At 39.8% G+C, this 26,508-nt stretch overlaps 1 protein-coding gene across 1 annotated transcript in view; it reads right to left on the bottom strand.

Annotated features, from left to right (window-relative positions):
• GPX3 (glutathione peroxidase 3) overlaps positions 1-26,508 on the bottom strand; it is a 217,798-nt gene that overhangs the window by 18,394 nt on the left and 172,896 nt on the right. Inside the window, exon 4 of the mRNA XM_044069402.1 lies at positions 24,592-24,691. Coding sequence (XP_043925337.1) covers positions 24,592-24,691 — 100 coding nt within the window. The remainder of the gene's footprint in view (positions 1-24,591; positions 24,692-26,508) is intronic.

The following is a 26,508-nucleotide window of genomic DNA, read 5'->3' as shown; positions in this document are numbered from 1 at the left end:
GCTCCATAGCCTTGCAGACCAGGCTAGTCAGGCTTATGGGGTGATAGTTACCAAGGTCAGTTGTGGCCCCTCCTTTGTGGAGCAGAATAACCATTGCTGTGCGCCATTCTATGGGCACGTAGCCTGTGGAGAGGCTGAGGTTGAACAGCGTGTTTAGGTGGGGGGTTAGTTTGTTCTGTAGTTCGTGCAAGACACAGCCTGGGACACCATCTGGCCCCATTGATGCTGTGTTTTTGGCTTTTGAAAGGGCTGTTTTCACCTGTGCTTCTGTGATTTCTGGGACACTACACTTTTCCGGTATTGTTGTGGGCCCTGTTAAAGGTGAGACGGAGGTGAAGTTTGCACTGAATCTATCTGCCAGTATGTTGGTAATATCAGTAGGTTCAGTATATTTTGTGCTATTTTGCACTATCTCAGAGCATATCTGCGAGTTGACACTTAGATTCTTGACATAGCTAAAGAAGGCTTTGTGGTTATCTTTTGAATCCTTGGCTATTTTTCTTTTGAAGTTAGCCTTGGATGATTTTATGAGGGACCTTAGTTTCTTACTGATACTGATCAGGGATGTCTTTCCTTCTTGGGATTTGATTTTTTTCTGAACGAGTTTCCTCCTTTTGTTGTATAACCTGTTTATGGCAGGGGTCCACCAGACTAGTTTCCTTCTCTTAGGGGAGTGAGTCTTGGTTTTGCTAGGGATGGCATGATCCATGCATCCTTGTAGGTGCTCAAAGAGTGCAATTGTAAAGGATTCTGCATCTAGGGCAGTGTTATCCTTTAGCGTGGGGGCTGTGAAACTTACCACCTCTGCCTTAAGTAAGGTGAAGTTTGCTTTAGAAAAGTTTTTCACTGTGGCTTCCTTGGTTGGGGGTGGTGGTGGGGTGTGGACATCCAGGGTGATTAGTTTATGGTCTGATCTAACCAGTGATGAGTTGACCTCCGGTACGGAGCACCTGTCACCCATGTTGGTGATGACCAGGTCTAATATGTTGTGGCCTCTGGTAGGGGAGTTTACCAGCTGATCCAGAGCATTTGAGTTGATAAATTCCAGGAAGCACTGAGCCTGGGAGTTTGTACTCAAGTAGTTTTCCCAGTTAATGGTAGGGTAATTGAAATCTCCCAAGATCAGGGTATTCGTTAGGGCCTTCATGTTTTCCAGTGTCTCCAGAAAGGTGGAGTGGTGGACCTGGGTCATGGAGGGTGATCCGTAGCAGGCCACAATTTGCATTGCAGATTTGCCCGATATTAGTTGCACGTGGATGATCTCAGAGGTATCATGCTGCGCCACTAACCTGGAGGTGTGGGTATCCTTGATGAATATTGATACACCCCCTCATTTTGTGTTTCGGTCCATGTTCTGTGGCCGAAATGTGTGGTATGAGTTGTAGCCCAGTAGTGCTGGAGTGCTCTCTGGAGCCTTGAACCAGGTTTCAGTTACTGCACAGATGTCGATGTTCTCCATACTTAGGAAAAAAGACTTTATATATTAGGCAGAGATCACCTCTGAGAAGGCGTAATGCTATGGAGTAAAGCTGGAGTTTTTTGAGACGGTCAGTGTAGGGCATCTGTTTGAGGCCAGTAATCCTCTTTGTGAGGTACTTCTGTGGCCTTTCCAGCTGCTGCAGATGTCTTGTGAGGTACATTCCAAAAGGGATGTTGTACTCTATAATAGGTCTAATAAGTGTCGAGTAGAGGGGAACAATGACTTCTTTTTTCCTGGATGAGAGCCCTTTTGTGATGAGGTGTGCCATGTAGAAGGATTTCTGACTACTGCAGCGATGTGATTATCAGAGGAGAGACTACTGTCCACCTGGGTCCCAAGGTCTCTTATCACACATTCGGCATTAAGTACACTGCTGCCTATGTGGTAGTTCATGGGTACAGAGTTTTTACCAAAGGGGTGATAATGCACTTTTTGGCATTGAGCTTGAGGTCATGGCTCTGACACCAAGCATCTGTCTCAGTGATGCATTCTGTAGGATGTCCACATCATTTGGGGACTCGCCTATGGCTCCTAGTTTGCAGTCATCTGTGAACTTCGTTAGCCTAAGGCCTTCTGTGTTAGCCCGTACTTCAAAGAAGTAGATACCATACAGGGGAGGTCCCAGGACTGAACCCTGTGGTATTCCACTTGTCACTGGTTTGAAGTCAGATTTGGAGTCTGCAACTTTTACAGTGTGGGTTCTGTCAGTGAGCCAGTTGGCAATCCATTTTGTGATGTAGGGATTTATACCTAGTTTAGTGAGTTTAGCTATAATTCCAGAATGGGGGATGGTGTCGAAAGCCTTGGTGAGGTCAAGATAGGCTGTGTGAACCACCTTACCCTCGTCTACGGCTTTGGTGACTGCCTCAAAGATGTCGATCAGGTTCAGGAGGCATGATCTGCCTTTCACAAACCCGAACTGGGTGGAGTCCAGAGTTTGGAGGTTACCAATATCTTTGTTTATGAGTTCCATGATGATACCTTCTATGGCCTTACAGACCAGGCTCATCAGGCTAATAGGGCGATAGCTCCCGGGATCAGTGGTGGATCCTACTTTTGGAGTGGGATAACTGTTGCTGTGCACCATTCAGTGGGCACAAAGCCTGATGTGAGGCTATGATTTAACATGGTGCTTAGGTGGGGAGCCAGTTTGTTTTGAAGTTTGTGTAAAATGCAGCCTGGGATGTTGTCCATGGATGCTGTGTTTTTGGCTTTAGAGAGTGCAGCTTTTACCTGCATAGTTGTGATTACAGGGATTCTGCATTCTTCCTGTATAGATATGGGCCCTTTAGGGAGTGAGAGGGGGTAAAGTTAGCACTGAACATATCTGCCAGGATGTTGGCAATGTCAGTTGGTTCTGTAATTTTCATGCCGTTGTGCTGTAACTCAGAGCAGATCTGGGTGTTGCCATTGAGATTCTTGACATAGCTATAGAATGCTTTGTGGTTGTCCCTAGAATCAGTGGCGATTTTGTTTTTGTAGCTAGCTTTGGAGGATCTTATAAGGGATCTCAACTTCTTATTAAGGCTGACCAGGGAGCTCCTCCACTTATGGGATTTTACTCCCTTTTGCAACAGTTTCTTCCTTCTGTTGTAGAGTTTGTTTATGGCAGGGGACCACCAGATTGGCTTCCTTTTTTTTGGAAGATAGCATCTTGGTTCTGTTTGAGATAGCACGATCCATGCACTTGTGTAAGTGCTTATAGAGTGCATTTGTGCAGGATTCAGCAGACATAACTGTATTGTCCATCTGCATGGGTGTCATGAAGTTCATCACTTCTGTCTTAAGAAGCATGAAGTTGCCTTTGGAAAATTTTTTACCGTGGTTTCCTTAATGGGGGGTGGGGGCAGGATGTGGATATCCAAGGTGATCAGCTTATGGTTGGATCTGACCAATGAGGAGTTGACTTCAGGTATGGAATGCCGGTCACTCATGTTGGTAATGACTAGGTCTAAGATATTGTTGCCCCAGGTGGGGGTGTGGATAAGTTGATCCAGGGCATTGGAACTTATGAATTCCAGAAAACGTTGGGGTAGTTGAAATTACCAATTATTAGGGTGTTTGGTTGAACCCTAATATTTTCCAGTATATCCAGAAAAGAGGAGTGGGAATCCTGGGGCTTGGTGGGGGATCTGTAGCAAGCTACAATTTCAATTGCAGTTTTTCCCAGAGTTAGTTGCACTTGGATAACCTTGGATGCATTATGCTGAGCAAGTAGCCTGGAGGTGTGGATATTGTTAATGAATATGGACACACCTCCGCCTTTGGTGTTCCGGTCCATGTTAGATGGCTGAAAAGTGTAGTATGAGTTATGGCCTGGTAATGCAGGGGTGCTCTCTGGAGCCTTGATCCAGGTCTTATTCACTGTACAGATATAAATGTTCTCCATTTTACGGAGTGCCTCAAGGGAATGCATTTTGAGATGTAGACTTCTAGCACTGAGTAGCATTACTGTCAGTTTTTGCTTGCCTGTTCTTGTTACGGTGGTGAATTTGTCATTTGAACCTTGCCTAAAAAAGGCACTATAGGGGCGGCAAGAGCTTTAGCCAGTATCCAGAATCCCAGGGGTGACAGGTGCAGGTCATCTCTGGCAAAGCATCGTGGTCTGTCGACCATGTTGTCCCAGGCAGACAGATACTGGATCTCCTAAGAATGACACCAGAAGCTTAGCCAATTTGTTTAAGTCAATCAGATGTTCATAATGGATTGTATGTAAAAAGTACACTTACTTTTCTGCACTAAAATTATACATAAAATCAGTATAATCTCTCTCAGCTTGGAAGTCAAACCCAGTTTACAGTCTCAGATCCACTGAAGAAGATTTTGATGCTTTTTGTAGCAGTTATGACTTCAAAGATATAAGCATTAGCATGAGGTGTAGTTTCTAAATAGGATTATAGAAAAGACTTTCAGGACACGACAAGTATTTCCTAATTAAAGCAATTGGGCATCAAGTGCTAACACATAATTACTCACTGCTGCTTACAGTATAAACAGTTAAGGCTGCTACTGGTTCTGCTCCAGCTACATATGCAGCAGCTATGAGAACCTTCAGATAGGCTGAATCTTCAAAGGGTGATTCACTAAGAAGAAGGAACATTAATAGAGTTATCTGAAGTAAGTAAGAAAATGAAAAGCTAGTTATCTACAGCCTGGGATAGGTTGCTGGCTCCAGCCCCACTGTGCAGAGAGTGAAAGCTCTGAGTTCAATCCAGACAGCTCAGGATTAATATGCAAACAAGCAACTAGAGGAGCTGGCCGAGTAAGGTGGGAATGAGCAGCTGTCACTGACTCACCCTCCCTCCCTTAGGGTAGGAAGACAGCCCAGTTTGTTGAAGCAATGACACCACCGAAAGGTGGTTGCCACAAGCAGAAAAAAGTACCAAGGATGAGTGCCGTCTACAACAGTGTTTATGAAGCATGCATGGCTTACAGACGTCAGCACTGTGAGGGTTCCATTTATCAAGGCTGCCAAAGGGATAACAAAATATAGGATAAGCAAAAAGTGTGATTACCATGATGGCAATGCCCACTCTTGGGGTAGGGGGAATCTGCTGGTTTGCAAATAACACCCTGTGATGAGGCAGTCTGAGCTATATGTGCACTGGAATACAAGCCTTAATACAAACAAAGACTGGTGTTTTTTTTTCTAACCCACAAGTGCAAACTTTATGATCTGTTAAAAGAATGCAAGTCTATGCTGTGTTCCTAGACTGTCTAAGGCTAAAATGAGCTTGTTTTGAATTAAAAGTGAAAAGATTAGAGTTTTGAAAACTAAGGTCTATCTTATTTTCACCTGTTCTACAATCAGAGTGGTATATAACTGATTCTCTAACAAGATTTCCAAGTTTATCACATATTCCATACCTGGTGCTAAATTATTCAGTAATCCATTTGTTTAAAGTAACATCCAAGGAACAATGCTTTATGCACTGTCACTCAATGAAACGTACTTAAGCTTCCCATTCTTATTTTGAGACGAGGTTTTTATCACAATTACCTCTGCAGAAGCTGATAAACATTTTATATTAAAATTGTTGTATCATTCTTCACGTCACTAATCTCACATTTGCCATTACAGCCATACAGTAACCAGAATTATATTTATTTTTTTTAATATAACACATGAGATTAAATACGTCTTAGGACATCCTGTCTAGCAGTAGCAAACAGTTTCTTTCTTTTCTTCATCCTTCCTTTCTTTCTTTTTCTTTATTTCCTAACATTGTGCAACTTTTTTTTTTGTTTATTTTGTTTTTAAAGACTGGATTATCTAATACGATGTGATTAAATCTCCCTCATAAAAAAAAAAATATATATATATATATATATATATATATATATATATATATATATATATATATATATATATATATATATATACATGCAGAGAACTGCTGCTCATAGGTTAACAAAGGATGACCAGACCATGCGGGAAGATGCAATGATAAAATCTCTTAATTAGGCAAACTGTATTTAGAGTCAAAGCAATAATCTCTGATCTGGTTCTCACTATCAAGAAACAAAACAAAACAAAAAATCTTAGCTTGAGGTGCTCCTTCTCTCTTTTTCTTCTTTCTCTCTGTGTCTGTCTCAGTCTTACCCTTCATTCCATCGCCGAAAAAATGCATACACGTGTAAGCTTATATATATATATATATATATATATATATATATATATATATGTGTGTGTGTGCGCGCGCGTGTGTGTGTGTGTGTGTGTGTGTGTGTGTGTGTGTGTGTGTGTGAATAAATATATATAGAATATATATATATATATATATATATATATATATATATACATGGATTCCTATTACAAGAACGAAAGTTCACTACTTCGAACTTGTAATAGGAAGCCTCACTTCTGCGAAAGTTCACTTTAACGAACGTGAACTTTTGTGTAAGTGCACTTCACCGAAAACTCCGCAGCACAGTGGAGGACATAAAATACAAGCTATGTCCTCCACTATGGTGTGATAGTCACGGACCTTAGGGTTAGGGCACGGGTTAGGGTAAGGGGATAGTTAGTAAAGCTATCCCCTTACCCTAACCCATGCCCTAACCTTAAGGTTCGTGACTATTGCACCATAGTGGAGGACATTGCTATGTCTTTCACTGCACCACTGCAGTCATCACGGACCTTAGGGTTAGGGCACCAGTCATGGTAAGGGGATAGCCCGCTTACTATAACCCATGCCCTAACCCTAAGGTCCGTGAGTACTGCACGGAAGTTCAGTGCAACACCCGTTCATTGTACTAAACTTCGCTTAAGTGCACTTTCACTGCAGTGAGCATTCCATGCACTATTTCGAATTAGTGAAAATTCAATCTAGTGTATGGAACCTAAGTGTGTGTGTGTGTGTGTGTGTGTGTGTGTTTATGTGTGTGTGTATATGTGTTTGTACAATGGCTTCACCTAACATGATATTTATTAATCCCAAGCACAGAGCCACCTGCTTGTAGCAGTGAGTGATATTTCTTTAAAATGTAGATTTCTGTTGGGAATGTAAATGCATTTGTATCAACCTATTTACTTTTGAGGAAGGTTGAATCATAAGAACAGCTGTTCAGAAATTCTGCCTGTCATGTATCATCTGCTTTTAACTACTATTACCTAGTATGAGCTGCTTTTGTAAGTTTACATTTTTATGCTATTGTATGATGTTTTGTGGTCACTGCAAAGTTCTTGACATTAACTGAATTATCCATAGTGCTTCAAAGGAAGACGCCCCCATGGTTGCTGTTGGAGATACGCTACAGGTGTCTGTGATGAATCTGCATTGAGATATGGGAGACCAGATGTCAAAGTGGCAACATCTTTATATTTTAGTAGCAGTTAGGTATTTTACAGTATTCATAATTATTTCGAGGCACTAGTGTACTGGGCACAGAGATACTGGTTTATGGACACTTACTGAGGTCTCTTATGTGTGGTTATAGGCCATGAGGCACTGGATCTCTTAGTGTCTTTTAGAAATGTGAATATTTATACACCTGAAAGTTTGTCTGTCTAGCTAGCTAGCTATCTAGGTATCTGTGTATTGGGGGTATATATCATAACCGTGAAAGCAAATCATGCCGAATGGCATTACATCGAACAAAAAACCACGAAAGCTCACAATAACGAAGCCGTGGAACATCAAATTCTTACCCAGGGCAAGAATTCAATGGGCCATTCCGTGGCTTCGCTATTTCCTCCACTGTGGTGCGATCTCGCAGCTGGTATATTTAAGTAGGGGGAGTGTGGGGGGCACAGCCCCCCACATTAGAAATAGGTTTTTGGTGTGCTTGTGTTGTGTGAGTGTTTCTCGGAACAGCAATTTTTTTCCCCAGGGAAAAAATTCACTGTTCTGAGATTTCGATTATATCACATTTCGAACTTCCAAGTTTGAGCTTATGGTGTTTGAAATTTTGGAAGTTTGATAATGTGATATAGACCCGTCTATTGGTCTGTCTACCTTTATCTACCTAATTTACAACCACGCACACAGAGAACAAGAGTGGGAAGAATCCTGTACATGACTCCCAATCAGTCAGAGGGGATAGTTTGGTATAGCTGGTGCTGTCTGCAGGTATATGGCTTGTTAAATTTTTCACATTTAGCACACTACAACAGGAAAACGCACAGTGGTGCAGTTTTATGTTTAGGTACAACTCCTTCAATCATAATATTTTCCTAACATGATGTGTAACTTTTTTGACTCAAATCTCTGAGGGTTAAAACAGCAACAATTTAAATATCCAATGAATCCCAGATTAATTACTTGTTTTTGTGCCAGGGGTAATTTGTGTAGAATAAATACTTTGGCTGCTTGGGAATTTATCCAGTACTGAACATTCATGTATTTCTAGTATTATACTGCTGACAGGTGATACAACCAATATATGGTAACTCATTTTTGTCCTTGCAAATACTGTAGGGTTAGCTGAGAAAAAGTGTTATTTGAATGCATTTTAGAACAACAATTACATAAATGAAATTGCATTTGAAATATTGTTTTTTTTTGTGGTGGTGGGGGGGGGCTGTACACCTTGATATTATTCTTACAATCATCTCCAGAGCTGATGCAGAATTCAGGCAAGGAGACGTCACACTTGCTGTAGATAGCACATACATATAAATACAATCACACATCTGTAAATACAGCCTAATCTGAATGTCCTTGTAAGGGAGAATTTAAATCGAGATGTAGTATAAAAAGGAACACTGGGCTTTGACTTAATCTCATACAATTAAACATTCTTTATCAAAGTTTCTGCATATGGGCCATCATGTAAGTGTGCATGTTTCACTTGTAGTAATACAGATTACAGATGACTTCATGAAAATGTTAAAAAGCAGTAAATGAATCACGGACCTCCGCTAAACCTTGGCACAGACACCAAACTGCAGTTCAAAGCAAAAATATTACCTACCACCCATTTTGATATAGCAGCTACATTAATCGACTTAAAACTCTTTAGTCATAGATTAAATTTAACAGTATTGATGGGTGACCAATTAAATAGTAGTAGTGATTTCTATGTGTCCAGTGTATATAATCCTCCTTTACATCCACTTATATCTCTGTTTGAACAAATAACTGAACTGGATATACGTCATTTAAAACCAGGTCCTGACAGCTTAGGTTTCTTTAAACATAAGAAACATAACATTAGTAAAACGGACAGAGATTCTTTACAGTACTTATGCCAAGCCCCAGTCCGTTTTATGAAACCAGATAAAGGAGGTGGCTTGTCAGTTATGAGTATTGATGACTATAATAGGAGAATGAGGTTAACACTGGACAGTGATACATATGAAGAGGTCTCCAGAAATGAACTAAATGGCGTGTACCGTAAAGTGAGATCATTTATAGAAGATCTGTACATTGAAGCAAAAATTGATAAAACACTTTACAATTATTTAGTACAACCAGCTCCTAAGATTCCTATTTTATTTGGAATCCCAAAAATTCATAAAAGTATTCAGGATCCCCCTATGCGCCCTTTGGTTGATGGTAGAGACAGTATTACTTACACATGTGCGAAAGTAGTTGATAGCATCCTAAAAAAGTATGTAGCTGGTGAAAAACAGATTTCGAAGGATTCTTGGTCATTCCTTGAGAGTATAAGTAAACTCAAGTTTGACAAGGACCAGCTTATGGTTACCATCGATGTAAAAGATCTATACTCATCAATCCCCCATAATGAGGGTATTGAATGGGTTTCTATCATTTAAAGATGTTTAGGGGCACATCTCGTTGAGATCAATTTAGTTGGAGAACTAATTGACATAGTTCTCTCTTATAATTATGTTCTTTTTAACACTGGAATATACCATCAAAAAATCGGAGTGGCAATGGGCTCCCCTTGTGGTGCTAGTCTGGCGAATCTTGTGATGGCTTATTGGGAGAGGGAATTTGTACTGACTAATGCTAATTACAAAGACCAAATTGAGTTCTACACACGATTTTTGGATGATATCTTCATTCTGTTTAAAGGTACGACAAGTGAACTAGAACAAATGCTAGTAATGTTCAACACTAGTACAGATTTTTTGAAGTTCACGTCCAATTATAGCAAGGACAAAATTGCATACTTGGACGTAGATCTTAGTAAGGATTATACTAATGAGGTCTATATTTCAAATATTTTTCATAAGGATACCTACTTTAACGCGTTTTTGGAATTTTGTAGCTGTCACCCTTCACACCAGAAGAAATCAGTAGTGAAGGGTCAGCTAGTAAGAGCTGCCAGGATGACTTCAAGAGATTTGGACTTTATGGATGAATGTATGTTACTTCATTCTTTTTTCACACAAAGGGGCTACCCCGAGGCCCTTTTGAGTGAAATGATTGTTGAAGTCCAGTTTAAACGTCACTCTGGGATTTTTCCACCTATATTGAGTAATGGCTTTAAAGATTTATCACACAAGAGGGTGACTAAACAACAGTACAGCCCATATAGTTTTATTAGTACTTTCAACATGGAATCTTATGATATTATAAATATCATTATAAAGAACTGGGAAATTTTGATGAGGGACGGTCACTTTAGGTCCCTGTTCCCGACACCACCAAAAATAGTGTTTAGGCGTGGTAATAACCTAAAGTCAATTTTAGAGACTAAAATAAGTCCAGTAAACTATAGGAATGGAATGTACAAATGTAACATGTGTCGTGTATGTAAATACATAGACACAGGTTCCAAGTTCAAGATAAGGAATAAACAATATATAACACCTGTTATGTTTGATTGTACTACCAAACAGGTAGTTTACCTGGCTAAATGTTCAGCCTGCCAAGCCTTCTATGTCGGTAAAACCAACAGAAAGCTGTGCGAAAGATTGAATGAACATCTATACTGTACAAATAAATATAAATTAGAAAATGCATTAGCCAGGCATATTTCAGAGAACAAGGGACATGAGTTCAAATTTAGGGTGTTACAACAACTTAAGAAGGACATCAGAGGTGGACCCGAGTCGTTGAAATTAGAAAGGTGCGAGTTATTATTGCAATTGAGAACTAATGCCTGTTATTTTCCGGGCATTAATGAGATGAGTTCGATAATGTGCATTCTTAGATTGAAAAATCTGGCCAGGTAACAGGGCACATTGGATTTACGTGGATTTATTTCCATTTTTAGTTCACATGTACATTTTTTCATGTACGTCCTAGGTGGTTTATACAAGTAGGATGTTTTTATAGAGTCAGATGTGATAGTTACATAAATATTTAAGTTTATAATTGATTGTATTTTTTTTGTATTTTTATGTCTTTAGGAAATGATGCATTTACCTATTTACCTATATAGTTCGTGGTATATTAAATTTAACTGTGAGTTGTACACCTATATTTTAATATTTAATCATTGAGGTTTAATTTTATTTTATTTTATTATAGCTTCTTGTGCTTTTGGAATAATATTTCTTGTGACATATATATATTTATTTATTTATCTTAGGATAATGATTTAACTTAAAAGTACACACCTTTAACTGCTTGTAATGTGACTTTAAAATGTAATTATCCAATGTGGTTTAGTAGTATTTTATATTAAGGGAGTTACTTATGGAATTGCTTTTTGATTTGTTGGTTTTATCTGAAGAAGTCGAGTGAATTTTTACTTGACGAAAAGTGGATATATAAAATTGCACACAATTAAAAATCTTTTTGCTTTGAACTGCAGTTTGGTGTCTGTGCCTAGGTTTAGCGGAGTTCTGTGATTCATTTACTGCTTTTTAACAGTTGATTTTTGGTTCTTTGGTTTGACTTCATGAAAATGCTACTTACAGGGACAACTGCCTTTTTTAAAAGAAAAAAATGAGGACGAGTGAATCCCATTACTTTTGCTAAGTCTTAGCTGTGCATCATAGCTGCTGATGCTGATGAAGATATGGTTGTTTTTGGTTCACAACTTCAGCTATGATACGGACAGGATTTTGCACTGCCTTCCCTACAACTGTAGTCTGAATTATAGCCAGAGCTGGTTAAAATATAACACTTTAGTTTTGCCTGTTTCATTCCATGCAAGCACATACTAACCGATGGCGACATGATCGACAGACCATGATGCTTTGCCAGAGATGGTCTGCACCTGTCGCCCCTGGGTTTCAGGTTACTGGCTAAGGCTCTTGCCACCCCTATAGTGCCTTTTTTAGGCAAAGTTCAAAGGACAAAACCACCACCGCAACAGGTACAAGCATCAAGCATGCATAATCTGAAGGTAATGCTACTCAGTGCTAGAAGTCTAAACCTCAAAATGCACTCTCTCGAGGCACTCCTAAAAATGAAGAACATTGATATATGTGCAGTAACTGAGACCTGGTTCAAGGCTCCAGAGAGCACCCCCGCAATACCAGGCTACAACTCTTACCACACTTTTCGGCCACCAAATCAGGACCGAAACACTAAAGGTGGAGGAGTGTTCATATTCACCAAGGATATTCACAACACCAGGCTAGCTGCCCAACACAATGCGTCTGAAATTCTCCAGGTGCAACTAACACTAGGTAAGACTGCTATCCAAATTGTAGCTTGCTAAAGATCCCCCACCATGCCCCAAGATTCTCACTACACCTTTCTAAACATACTGGAAAATATTAAGATACAACCAAACACCCTAATACTGGGTGATTTCAACTACCCTGCCATCAATTGGGAAAACTACTCGTGTACCAACACTTTTGCTCAACGGTTCTTGGAATTCATAAATTCCAATGCCCTGGATCAACTAATCCTCAGTCCCACCAGGGGCTCCAGTATCCTAGACCTGGTCATTACCAACATGGAAAATCGATGCTCCACACCTATGGTAACCCTCTCGTTGGTCAGGTCTGACCATAAGCTAATCACCCTTGACATTCACATCTCACCCCCACCCCCCAGTAAGGAAACCACCATAAAAATCTTCTCCAAAGCCAACTTCATGCAACTCAAGTCAGAAGTGACAAACTTCATGAAATTCATGCAGACGGGAACTGAATGTTTGACTGCTGAATCATACACTAAGGCACTGTACAAGCACATCCACTCATGCATGAATCGTGCCATCCCCAAAACAACCAAGATGCTCTCCTCCAGAAAAAGGAAGCCAATCTGGTGGTCCCTTGCCATAAACAAACTTTACAACAAAAGGAAGAAACTGTTGCAGAAAAAAGGAAAATCCCAGGATGCAAAAAACTCCCTTACCAGCCTCAGTAAGAAGTTGAGATCCCTCATAAAACCCTCCAAAGCTAGTTACGAAAATAAAATTGCCAAAGATTCCAAAGACAACCACAAGGCATTCTATAGCTATGTCAAGAATCTAAATGGCAATGCTCAGATCTGCTCTGAGCTACAACAGAATGACATTAAATATACTGATCCCAAGGATATTGCCAGTATCCTGCAGATCGATTCAGTGCAAACTTCACTCCCCTCTAACCCCCTAAAGGGTCCATCTCAGTACCGAAAGATTGCCAAATTCTGGTAATAACGGCCACACAGGTAAAAAACACACTCTCCAAAGCTAAGAATACAGCATCTATGGGACCAGACGACATCCCAGGCTGCGCACTACATTAACTACAAAATGAACTGGCACCTCACCTAAGTGTCAAGTTTAATCACAGTCTCACCTCAGGCTTTGTGCCCACTGAGTGGCACACAGCTACAGTTATCCCACTCCACAAGGGGGGATCCATCTTGGATCCCGGGAACTACCGCCCCATCAGTCTGATGAGCCTGATCCACAAGGCAATGGAATGTATTATCATCGAACTTATAAACAAAGACATTAGCAACCTTCAAACACTGGACCCCATGCAGTTTGGGTTCTTGAAGGGCCGATCTTGTCTCCTGAACCTGATTGACTTCTTCGAATCAGTCTCCAGAGCTGTGGACAAGTGTAAGGTGGTCCACACAGCCTATCTGGACCTCTCCAAGGCCTTCGACACCATCCCCCACTCTGGAATCATAGCTAAACTTACTAAGCTGGGCATTAATCCCTACATCACTCGATGGGTTGCCAACTGGCTTACTGACAGAACCCACACTGTAAAAGTAGCCGACTCCAAATCCAGCTCCAGACAACTGATAAGTGGAGTACCTCATGGTTCAGTCCTTGAACCACACTTCTTTGGCATCTACTTCTCTGAAGTACAGGCCAACACTAAGGGGCTCTGGCTAACAAAATTCGCAGATGACTGCAAACTGGGAGACATTATTGAATCCCCAAATGGTGTGAATATTCTACAAAAGGGCCTTACAGAAACAGATGCTTGGTGCCACAGCCATGGGCTCTAGCTCAATGCCAAGAAATGTACAGTTATCCCCTTTGGGAAAAAACATGTACCCGTGAATTACCACATAGATGGCAGTACACTAAACACCGAAAGTGTGATAAGAGACTTAGGGACATAGGTGGACAGTGGTCTCATCTTCGATAACCACATCACCACAACAGTCAGGAAATCATTCTATGTGGCACACCTCATCACTAAGGGCTTTTCATCCAGAAAAAAGGAGGTCATTGTCCCACTGTATGCATCCCTTATTAGACCCATTATAGAATACAATGCCCCGTTTAGTATATACCTGTCAAGACATCTGCAACAACTGGAAAAGTCGCAGAAATACCTCACTAAAAGAATCACAAGTCTAAAGCAGATGCCCTATACTGACCATCTAAAAAACACTCCACCTATACTCTGTCACATATCGTCTACTCAGAGGCAGTCTCTGCTTAACATACAAGGCCATATCAAACCCAGAGCTGTTGGACATGCTACACTTAAAGAAATCCCAATCCCTCAGAGACACACGCTCCAGGGATCTAAACATTGTCATCACAATGAACAAAACATGCAGGAGGGATAGGTTCCTGACCCAGAGACTCCCCAGACTCTGGAATAGACTGCCCATACATGTCAAGCAGAGTGCCTCTTTGGCCCTCATCAAAAGGAACCTTGATGATTGGATGGGACATAGGAAATTCACCCCGGGGATCATGTCAGTCACTCTGCTAGATAGGGGTCCAGGGAAGTAAATACTGTGGGAAGAAATAGCCAGGGAATTGTTATGGCTAGGCTTGTATAGGCTCTAAGGCTGATAGCCTAGTACCAACCTATGAACCTATCAATGCACACATTTTTCAATAATGTTGGAAATGTTATTTCATGGGTTTTATTGACATAAACCCATAACAAAATGTGTAATGGCTAGATCTCATTTTATCTGTATGGACTTGTTTCTGCACATATATAGTTGCTGCAAATAGAGCAGTGTAAGGAACGTATGGTAATAGCAGATCGAGCAGGATAACTGCTGTGATAAAGATAACTACTGGACATTGTGCTGCAGAAGTATAGATGTGCAGCCTGACTTCCAGAGCTTAACCCCCTTCCCTATCCTGGCTGGGCAGATGTCCACATCCTTGGGATATAAGTACATTCCCAGAATAATGCAAACAGCCATCCATGCCATATTTGATTCTTTCTTGCCCATGAAGGAGAAGGTACAGACTCCCTCTGTGGCCCCTGAACATAGTTAAATTCATTAGGAGAACCTACCACAAGCTGCCATCTGGACATTCATGCCACAGGAGGTAGACAGAGCCTGTAAATATGGGTCCCCCCAACCACTCCATATCCAAGGAAGCCAAAGGCCTTTTGATAAAGCCATATGTAGAGATCTGGTAGAAGGAATCAAAAAATGATACCTACGTCATACCTAGGATTACCTAAGGAAAAAGAAGAAAATGTGAGAAGAGCATATAACTGCATCAGTGAGCCCACTTATCATCTCTTAGTATGATAATTTCCTTACTTAAATGCACTGTGCTCAGCATGCAGTAATAACAACTGCTTCAAAGATTTTCAAGAGATCCTGCCAAATGACGATGGCAAATGCTGCTTTGAAGGCCATGTTCAGTTCAGAATGTGTTGAAACGGCATGAACACAGGCCCAATGTGCTACCCCTTGTTTGGCTGTTGTACACAGCCCTCCTTTTTAGGAATTCATTAGTGGTTGTTGTGCCTCTTTACTGTGTTTGACTTTACCAGTCATTCTTGCCATAATTCAAGTAACAAAAATATATATTATGTGCCAGGCACATGGAGGAGGGTTGCTTGGGAAGAGGTGTACATTTCCTGTTAGTTAAAAAAATGCAAATAGTTAGTCTTAGCCTCTTACACTCTTAGTTTTGCCAAGACAGTATCTCAGTTACCTTTGAAAACTGAGTGTGTACAGAATCCCTTCTGTTTTGTTTTGTGGGTTTGGGTGAAGACTGACAACTGGATAGACTGATCCACAGAGATTTCTGTTACCACCTTTGAAATAATAGAGGGGTTGTTTATAGGGTGCGCCTGTCCTTGTGAAAAGACAGGAATGGCTCTTTGCACATTGTTTGCAATTCTGAAATTCCCCTTGCTGATGTGACAGAAGAAGGGCTGGTTTCTGTGTTAGTAACTTTAGGGGTGCTATGCTATTGGTTTAATTTCTTTTAAAGATAAAATTCAAGTCCCTTGAAGGAGTAATGTCTATTTAATTAATATGAAATGCAACCCCTTGGTTAAGGAAGTGTTTCACTATAATACAGATGCTAGAGGGGGGTCCATAGGAATGCAGGCTGACATAGCTTAAGGATGTACATTAGATAAGTGCCAAATCTGAGAGGATGCAGAATCGAGAACCCCAGTTAAGAAAAGTGGTTTTGTTCCCTGATTTGCTATCAAAGGAAGCATCTCTTCCATTTAGCTAGGCACAATTTCCTGATGGCAGGCTTCCTAGTTTGTCTCATAATGTTATGTATGTCCTTTTTGAAATGGTGCTAAAGTGGAGCAGGGCATATCTATCAAGATGCTAGCTGCAGTGCCCACAAATTTGGGCATATCACTGACCCTGTCTGCCAGGTCAGGAGGTCTGCCTTTGGAGGAAGAATGAATGGTTTTGTCCTTTGACATCTCCAAGAGAAGGAATACAATCTGGACAAATATGATACTGTTAACACCACTTTTGTCCCCTTCTTCTTTGCCTTATGGCTAGCCCTGAAGCCTAGGGGGATTAGAGAAAAGGCATTCAGAAATATACCAACCTAAATGAAGAAGAACAAGGAGGCATCCACTGCCCACATATCTTTGTGAAATGGAGCAACAAATTACACACGACCAGGAATCCACCAAGCAGTTTTCCAAGCAGTAGTATTTATTCAGATGGAATCTCTCTTAGCGCCTCAGCTAAAAAGCCTTTTCAGAGTATAAAAACACAAATAACACACAATCTTTATATACAAAACAATTTCCCCTAATTGTTCAGTAAAATAACTGAAGTAATTATGTAATTACAAAACATTTGCCAAATTAACACCCTCCAGTTACATTATGTATTAAGTCCCTTAAGGAATAAAGTTTTATACTTTAATATAAAAATAGATTCTTTCTGTAATAGTTTAAGTTTCAGAAGAGAAGTACTGAACCTACCCACCTTAACCTGTTGTAATATACTTACCTGAAGTCCTTCCACATTACTACCAGGATATTCTTTAAACTGTGCAGCACCTGGGCTCTCTGTATTACACTTCTTTATGTCCCTATTATGTTTTAATATCCTAAATTGAAATGCCATTTTACTTTCACCAACATAATATTTATTACATGGGCATCTAAGTACATAGACAATCCCCTCAGTGTCACATCTAAAAATATTTTGTGTTTCACAATTTCTTCCATTAATATTTGGGAACAGCCTCACCACAAAATTGCAACAGGAACACCTTCCACAAGGGAAGGTCCCTTTAAGGCTACTTCCCCTTCCAAAATTAACCTTAGGAGCCATATAGACAGATGTTATAGAAACTATGTACCAGTGGATAGTGATACAGATAAGAAGAAAGAGAAGGTCTTTTTTGTAGCTAAATACAGTTTGTTTAGTGTAGATCTAGTTCAATCACTTAATTTTGTGTATGTGTGGGGAGGGGGGGGGCGCTTTCTGGTACAACAAAAAGAATTTTGTGATATTCTGGAAGAAAGACCTTGTGTATCATAAGCATGGAAGGAGCATAGGAGATATGATAGTCAGAGGTAGATTTGTGGCTCATAAAGTTAACATTGGAAGGGGGACCTTAAATTGTGGAAGTTGGTCCTGTTGTCATTTTGTGGTCCATCTGTTCCCAAATATAAATGGAAAAATATATGAGTTACAAAATATTTTTAGATGTGATACTGAGGGGGTTGTCTATGTGCGTAGATACCCATGTAATATTATGTTGGCGAAAGTAAAAGGGCATTTAAAGTTAGGATTTTAGGACATATTAGGGACATAAAGAAGTGCAATATAGAGAGTCCAGTTGCTGCACAGTTTAAAGAATATCCTGGTAGTAATGTGGAAGGACTTCAGGTAAGTATATTAGAACATATTAAGGTGGATAGGTTCAATAATTCTCTTCTGAAACTTAAACTATTACAGAAAGAATCTATTTTTATATTAAAGTATGAAACTTTAGTCCCTAAGGAACTTAATACAGAATATAATTGGAAGATTTTAATTCAATAAATGTTTTGTAATGACATAATTACTTCAGTTATCATTAATAGAACTGTAATGAAGAAACCATACCTGACATCTGGAAAATCTCTCACATCATACCCTTACATAAAGGAGGTAACTCCTATGAATACTCTAATTATAGGCCCATAGCTCTCTTGTCCCCACTAGCAAAAATCATGGAAAAATGTGTTCACCATCAGTTAATGGACCACTTAATAAAGAACAACATTCTTACTAACTGTCAACATGGCTTTAGGCCTTTTCATAGCACAACCACCACTCTCCTCTCCTTTACAGACCTTATTAACAAGAATCGTAATAATAACATCCTGTCTTCAGCTCTCTTTATTGACCTGTCTAAAGCCTTTGATATGGTTAACCACTCTATTCTCTTGAAAATTCTTGAATCTCTCTCCTTAGAATCTAAGGCTGTCCACTGGTTTAGTTCCTATCTTACAAACAGGAAACAAGCCGTTCTCTGGGATAACAAACTCTCATCCCTTCTCCCAATCTCACTTGGGGTCCCCCAAGGCTCTATTCTTGGACCACTTCTTTTCTCGCTCTTTATAAATGACTTACAAATAGCTATTCCCAGGCTACTTGTATACAATATGCTGATGACTCCACATTAATTTGCTCTGCTAAATCCATCTCTGAACTTCAAATTAATACTCAAGCTGTTTTCTCCAAAGTTGAAACTTGGTTCTTAAAATGATGCCTACTCCTAAACGCTAAAAAAACCAAACTCTTACTCTTTAAGCCCACTACCAGATCCCCTATATTAGATTTTACTATCCTATCTAACAATGGAACTATTATATTACCTGACCCTACTACCAAACTGCTAGGTGTCACGATTGACAACAACCTTACCTTTGACTGTCATATCAACAATACCATTAAATCTGTAAACAGAAAACTCGGCTCTCTCTATAGAATTAAAACTTTCTTAACCTCCCCAGCCAAAGCTACTCTTGCCCACTCTCATCTTATTTCCACTCTTCTCTATGCTTCACCAATCTATACTAACCTCAAGAAAAACAATCTCTCTAAACTATCTACCACGTACAATAATATAGCTAGATTTGTTACTTGTAAACCCTTCAGAACTCACCACTGTCTGAATCTGCAGCAACTTAACTGGCTTGAACTGACAAACATGTTGCTTCTTTCCCAACTCACATTTGTCCAAAGAGCATTCTACCAACCTCACAACACACCTATACTCTCCAACCTCTTAACCCCCTACTCTAATCTAAACTCCCTCCGTTCATCAAGCAAACTACTAGTTTCCTTAACCAAATCCAATAACCTAGCAGGTGATTCCCTTTTCTCGAATACCATTGGAAAACACTGGAATCAACTTCCTACCGAACTTACTTCCATTGCATCTACTGTTCTGTTTAAACAAAAACTCAGAATCTACCTTAAAAGCCACTGGATGTGTCCCTGCTCTAATCCTGATTAAAGTAATTTCCTTCAGTTAATCCTTCTTTTCTCTTCCCTATTCTTCTGTACCTCCTGCTTCTTCCATTAGCTTTCTTTCTCTGCCTTTACAGACTCCTTTCTTCATTTTTCCTCCTTATGGCTATGAATCTCTTTCCAACAAGTATTTGTCTGTTTATATCTGCTCTCTCTCTATTGCTGCTTCTCTTTCCTTGATCTTACACTCTCTCTTCTTGGTGTTAAAATATGTTAGTATGTTCAACATGATGTTACTTAGTTTCCCTAGGAAGTTAAGTCCTTTTCTTTCTTTTGGTAACATTTTCATTTCTCTTTCCCTGCTCTTACACTTTCTGTTTTCTTGGTTTTAGAATTAGGTAATAATGTGTATTATGATATTATTTGGATTATCTACATAGGTAAAGTTCTATTCTTTTGTGTAACCATTTTCTTTGTCTATATCCTACCAGTCTGTATTTGTTAATTGTGCTCATGATGTATCTCCTTTTGTCTAAATGTGGAGCTTTTCTCCCCGGGCCTCTGCTGAAAATGGAAATATATCCAGTTGGACTAGCCCGGTCAACAAATGTAAAATAAAATAAATAAAAATAAATAAAGTTATTTTACTGAATACTTAGGGGGGGTTATTTTGTATATAAAGGATGTGTGTTAGTTGTGTTGTTTATACTCTGAAAAGGCTTTTTAGCTGAGGTGCTAAGAGATTTTATCTGAATAAATAAAACTGCTTGGTGGATTCCTGGTCATGTGTGATTTGTTGCTGCATCTGGTATTTGATCCTGCTGTGCTTTCTAACTTCTTTGTGTAGTGCTCTGGAGCAGAAGTTTCTGGCATATCCCATTATTTGAACAGTTGGAAAGATATATCCCTACTCAGTACCCATTCCTATGGTTTTGCTTCTAATCTCAGATGATCCAGCAGGGAGTTTTGCTGGGACAGGATGGGGAGACCCTTAGGGGCCTATCTGACTTTAGGGCTGTTCACCAAGCAGGTATTGCCAGCCTGCACAGTGGGTACAACTGCATTCTTCCTATCCTCCTTATGTACTACATCATCACTGTCCTACCTGGTATTAGGTGTAGGATTCCAGTCTTCCTCATAGGCTTGAAAGGCCTGAGTGCCTGGATCGCTGTTATAATATTATTTATATTCATCTAGTCTTTACTGTTGCCCAAACTCCCTAGATCTTGAAACCTCCTGTGTGGACTCTGGCTATATTTGAGGCACCTGTAGTCAGAGTTTGACTGCCTGTAGCTTATTTGAACGAAGCTTCAGTGTTTCTCTGCACTCTTTATACTGTCATTTGAAATTCTGATGGATACAAGGTAAGATAGGAAACATCTTTTCTAGGGATTGATTGTGTTGACTTCAATTGTTTCTGAGTTACCATTCATGCTTTCTCATATGTAATGAGTACTCCGCTCCACTAACAAACTCCTTCTGGATACCACAAAAGCTAACAACTCAGCTGGGGAATCACTCGTCTCAAATGTCATCCCTAAAATCTGGAATAAACTGCCAGCCTCCATTACCTCCAGCTCCTACAGAGCACAATTTAAAAAGCTAGTCACGACACATTTGGCTGACTCCTGGCTTTGCACTTGTAATTCTCAAGGCTAAAACTAACCTCTGTATAAATAACCAGACACTGCTTGCTGACTTCTGTCCTACTCTTATCCTTGAAATGACTTGTACTATAACTCACTCGGATTGCATTTACTGTTACCATTTGCTATGTTGTTGCTTCCACTTGATATCTTTATATCCTATCATTGTGTAAATGCTATATATTTGCTCATGTAAAGACCCTGTAAGTTCTTAACTTCTACAATGTTTATATCTATTCTATTTTGTAATGGAGCTTTTCTCCATGGGCCTCCACTGAAAAAGGACTTGTGTCCAGTTGGACTTTCCCAGTAAACAAATGTAAAATAAATCATACTGGAGGTGTCATCAGGATTGTCTACTTCAAACTGGGTAAAGACTTCCTTGTTGTAGTGAACTTCTAAGAAATCCCCTAAAAGTAGAAGTGTCAGGGTATCCACCTTGTTCTGATGGAAGACACCTTCTGTCTATTCAAGTCCAGGAGAGTGACTAGGCACATCAAATCTTTAGAAGCAGTCAAGTTTGACTTGGGGAAATTCATAAGTAGCCATAATTTGGAAATAATGGAAGCTGAAATACCTTCCCTACCCCTGCTGGGGCTGGGGGTGTATTAGGCAGTCACTCAGATATGGGTAGATGAACTGTCCTTAGTTCTACAATATAATATAACTGGAACCAGGTGTTCTATAAAGCACCACAAGATATAGCCAATCCTAAGGCCAGAATAGTAAAATGGTAGAAGACTGACTCACCTTCATACCTGAGGAAACACATGTGGTAGCTGTAAATGAGAATATGTTCGTAGGCATCCTTAAAATCCAAGATGATAATAAGTGCTTCTGGGAATGGGGGTGGGGGGTGGAAGAGCATACAAGGTTAGCACTTTGAATTTTGGAACTCCTGGATTGATGTTTAGTCGGATACATCCAGAATATGCCTCCAAGGAGCCTATTTCCTGGGTACCAGGAATGGCCTTCAACAGAAAACTGTGCCTTGATGCTTTAATGGAATTTTTCTGTGACTCATTGTAGTTGTTTGGTTATCAAGGCTGCTACCAGGTCTCTCTGTTCCTTTGAAACTGGTGCAATACATGCACATTTTGATTTTGTCAAACAGTATAGATGGTGTCCTGTGCAACATACAAAAGGAACTGTTTGTCTTGTGTAATGTTTCTCCACTGGTCTGAGAACAAACTCAAATGGCCTCCTATATTGTAATATTATTTGCTTTTGGAGTGGGCTGAGTTCTAAGGTAAGGGCTGCAATGGGATTTGAGTAGTGAAGAAATACAGGAGCACAGAACAGTATGTTGATTCCTCTCTGAGGAGTGACTCTTAGGTGCCCAGGCTTTCGCTTTTGGCATCATTGATATTTCCTTTTATATTGTCCCTTTTCCCCTTTTACCCACTTGCCTTTACCTTGTTAGTGGCACTGATTCCAAATGTTTGAATGGTAGTTCCTACTGTAAATTGGAAATGAAATAACATCAAATATAACTCCCCCTACTATCACTAGGGAAGTGATCCTCAATGCTCTCTCTAAGGCCAACAACACTGTATCAATGGGCCCAGACAATATCCCAGGATGCCTTCTAAACAACATGAAACAACATATCAGGCCCTGTGGAATCACTGTTTAAATGTAGCCTCCAAACAGGCTTCATGCCTCACAAAAATCAAAAACGGCAACTGTCATCTCCCTGTACAATGATGCGCCCAGGAAATTACTGACTCATACGTCTCACTAGTCCCATATGCAAAGCCATGGAAAGAAGTATCGTGGAAATGATCAGTGATTACATAGGAAACATCCAGACATTGGACCCAGCCCAGTCTTGTTTTATCAAGGGCAGGTCATGTCAACTCAACCTGGACCATTTTTTGTGAAGGTCACTTAAGTAATGGATAAGGACAAAATGGTTCACATTGTCTCCCTTGACCTGGCCAAGGCATTTACCACAATATCCTACTCAGGCATTGTTGGCAAATTCAAGGGAATAGGTATAAACCCTTATGCCAACTACTGGCTAGCCATCTGGCTTAGAGATAGTACCCAGGAAGTTAGACTTGGGAAGTTCACCTCTACAAAGAGGCCAGTAATCAGTGGAGTCTCTCAAGGATCAATTCTGGTACTGCTTATTTTTGGCATCTACTTCCCTGAAGTCAAGGCCAATATCAAGGGCCTCTGGCTGACGAAATTTGCAGATAACTGGAAATTAGGAGCAGTCACAGAAACCACCACCACTAATGTTCTCCATGAAGGGATGAAATAGACAAAAAACAATGGCAGTGCCATGGAGTAAAACTAAATGCCTAGAAATACATACTAATTTCCCTTGGGAAATTGGACAACCATGGCAACTACCATACTGGCAAAACACCCTTAAGAGTTGACCCAGTATTAGTCAGGGACTATGGGGACACACATAGATAGTAGTCTAGCCTTCAACCATCTCTTGTCTAGAGTAGTGAAAAAAAACATTTCTGTGTTGTGCAACTTCTAAACAAAGGTATAGCATCTATGTACAAGGAAGTCATTGTTTCACTGTATTCGACACTCATCAGACCTGTCATTGAGTTCAGTGCAGGTTTGGTATGTACCTAACCAGGCACATCCAACTAGTGGAACATCCACAGAGGTTCCTAACTAAAATAATAAAGAGCGTAAATAACATGTCCTGTGCAGATCACCTCAAAGCCCTATCCATGTATTCTGTCTCCTGCAGGCTGCTGAAAAGAGATCTATGCCTTGCATAGAGGGCATCTTCGGACCCCACTCTGATGGACCTCCTTCATATCCTCAAAATAAACAGCACCAGAATTACCTATTTTAAAGACTTAAACCTTGCTTGTGATATAAGTAGAACCCACTGGACAGACAGGTATGTATACCAGAGGCTACCATATTAAGAAACGTTTCTTGAAAGTCACTGGAAACTGCATGTTGAATTAAAATGAATGCACAGAGCAGTGCTTGTTATGTGCAATGCATACTTTTTCACAGATTGTAAATTATAATGAGAGATGTACATGCTTACCTTTAGGAAGGTGAACACACTCTGCTCGTTCCGACCATTCACATCCCCCTTCTGAAAAAGTTGGAAATTTGGAACAAACCCTCCCCCTGGGCGAACATATCTGAAATTCACAATCATCAACATCATCTATGATTTATGTAAACACAGAAAACAAAGTATGCAATGCAAGGTAAGGAAATTTGCAATGACTATTTGCAAATATGCGCTGCTAGATTACATCATATACTGTAATTTAAAATTGCACATTTCACAAACATGAGGTGCCTGCGCAGCATTATAGCATTTCAATATGTTAAAAAAGCACCACACTCCACAGGACAAGCCTTTGAAACACAAATGAACTCCCCTTCCCCTCCACCCTCCACACCTTATTACTCATAATGTATACCTTCAACCTAGCCATCCTGTTTTCCCTTTTATTGAGCAAACTGTGTATGTGTGTATATATATATATATATATATATATATATATATATATATATTACATAATCAACCAATGAAGATTAATACATTCTACTTATTACTAATACTCCAGTGTTATGTATGTTACTGTTTACAATCTGATTTCAATGTATTCTGTAACTTTACCATTATTTTGCTTCATTTCTGTATTTTCTGTACCCTCCCTGGCTGAACCAAAAATAGTCCACGAGGATGGGTGTTCAGTCTTTACTAATTAACTATCTAAAAAAACAATAAAACAAAAGTGAGAAGGCATTCACGGGGAGTTAATTCATAACCTTTTTTAGAAAATGAATTTCTTTTCTGATCTTTTTTACTAATACTGTGATTAAAAGTTTATAATTTGCTGCCTAGTGACAAACTTCTAAACTACAAATGTGACTTTAATTGATATTATTATAAAACCATTTCAACATAACTAAGAAAGAGTGACAGTTTTCTTTGTAATTCTGAGTCTTTCTCACATTATATTCATATCTTCTTATGATGATGTTACTGTTGTTCTGTCACACTTCCTGTGCAATTTGCCACCTGCCGGTGTAATTCATCAGGCAAGCTCTGTACTAGAAAAGTGCCTCAAAAAGAAACATATAGTCGCAGATGCTGAGAATGCCTGAAATGCTTCAGAGCTGTATCTCAGCTGGCTTATGTTTCTTGTATTTAAACACAGATGCTGCTGTTTTGGGTAGAGTGGAGCAAAAAAGGGGCTCCCCTCAGCAGAAATGACAAAAGATAATAATAAATTCATACAGCATAGCAACACTGATATGTAACTTAAGCATGTTGAAAACCAGAATATCTGTATCATGAATGCTTATATATTTCTTTATTGGCTTTTCATACTCAGATGTTCCCTATTCTGTTCTACAATGTTTAATTATTTTTTGTTTGATAACCAAGATAATGCATTGATCTTAATGGACCTGCCTCTGCTATTGCCTAGGGAACTTGATAACATATGTAAACAAACAGAAAAATACCTGACAGTTAAAGTGTATAAGTAGACAGAGATGCATTGGATAACAAGACTAAAATAACCTATACTACAATCATAAAAACAAAGGCATACTGCACTTTCCTGGACTGACTGATATAGCTCTTAAGACATAGGGTATAGTGGAAGAGAATAAACGGCATCATACAGTAAATATAAATTAAATTAGGAAGAGTTCCCACAAAGATTGGGAATTATTTAAACAGATAAAATGTAGTAAGAGTGGTGCAGGGGGTAGTGTTGGTTCCTCACAACAAAAGGTTCTCTGGGCCAGTTCTTGGCTGCACTAGCTCCTGTGTAGAGTCTGTATGCCCTCCCATGTCTGCATGGGTTGTTTTGGTTTCCTCCCAAATTCCAAAGACATGCAGTAGGAGGATTGGACACTCTAAACTGGCCAAAGGTGTGAGTGTGTGTGTGTGTCTCTGTGTGTGTGGTGGGTATGAAAGAATGGTTGTGGCAGG

The sequence above is a fragment of the Protopterus annectens genome, chromosome 4.part0 (genome assembly GCF_019279795.1).
Source record: "Protopterus annectens isolate FY-2018-M chromosome 4.part0, PAN1.0, whole genome shotgun sequence".
NCBI classification, from domain to species: domain Eukaryota; kingdom Metazoa; phylum Chordata; order Ceratodontiformes; family Protopteridae; genus Protopterus; species Protopterus annectens.
This window is presented reverse-complemented; position numbering and strand designations above follow the sequence as displayed.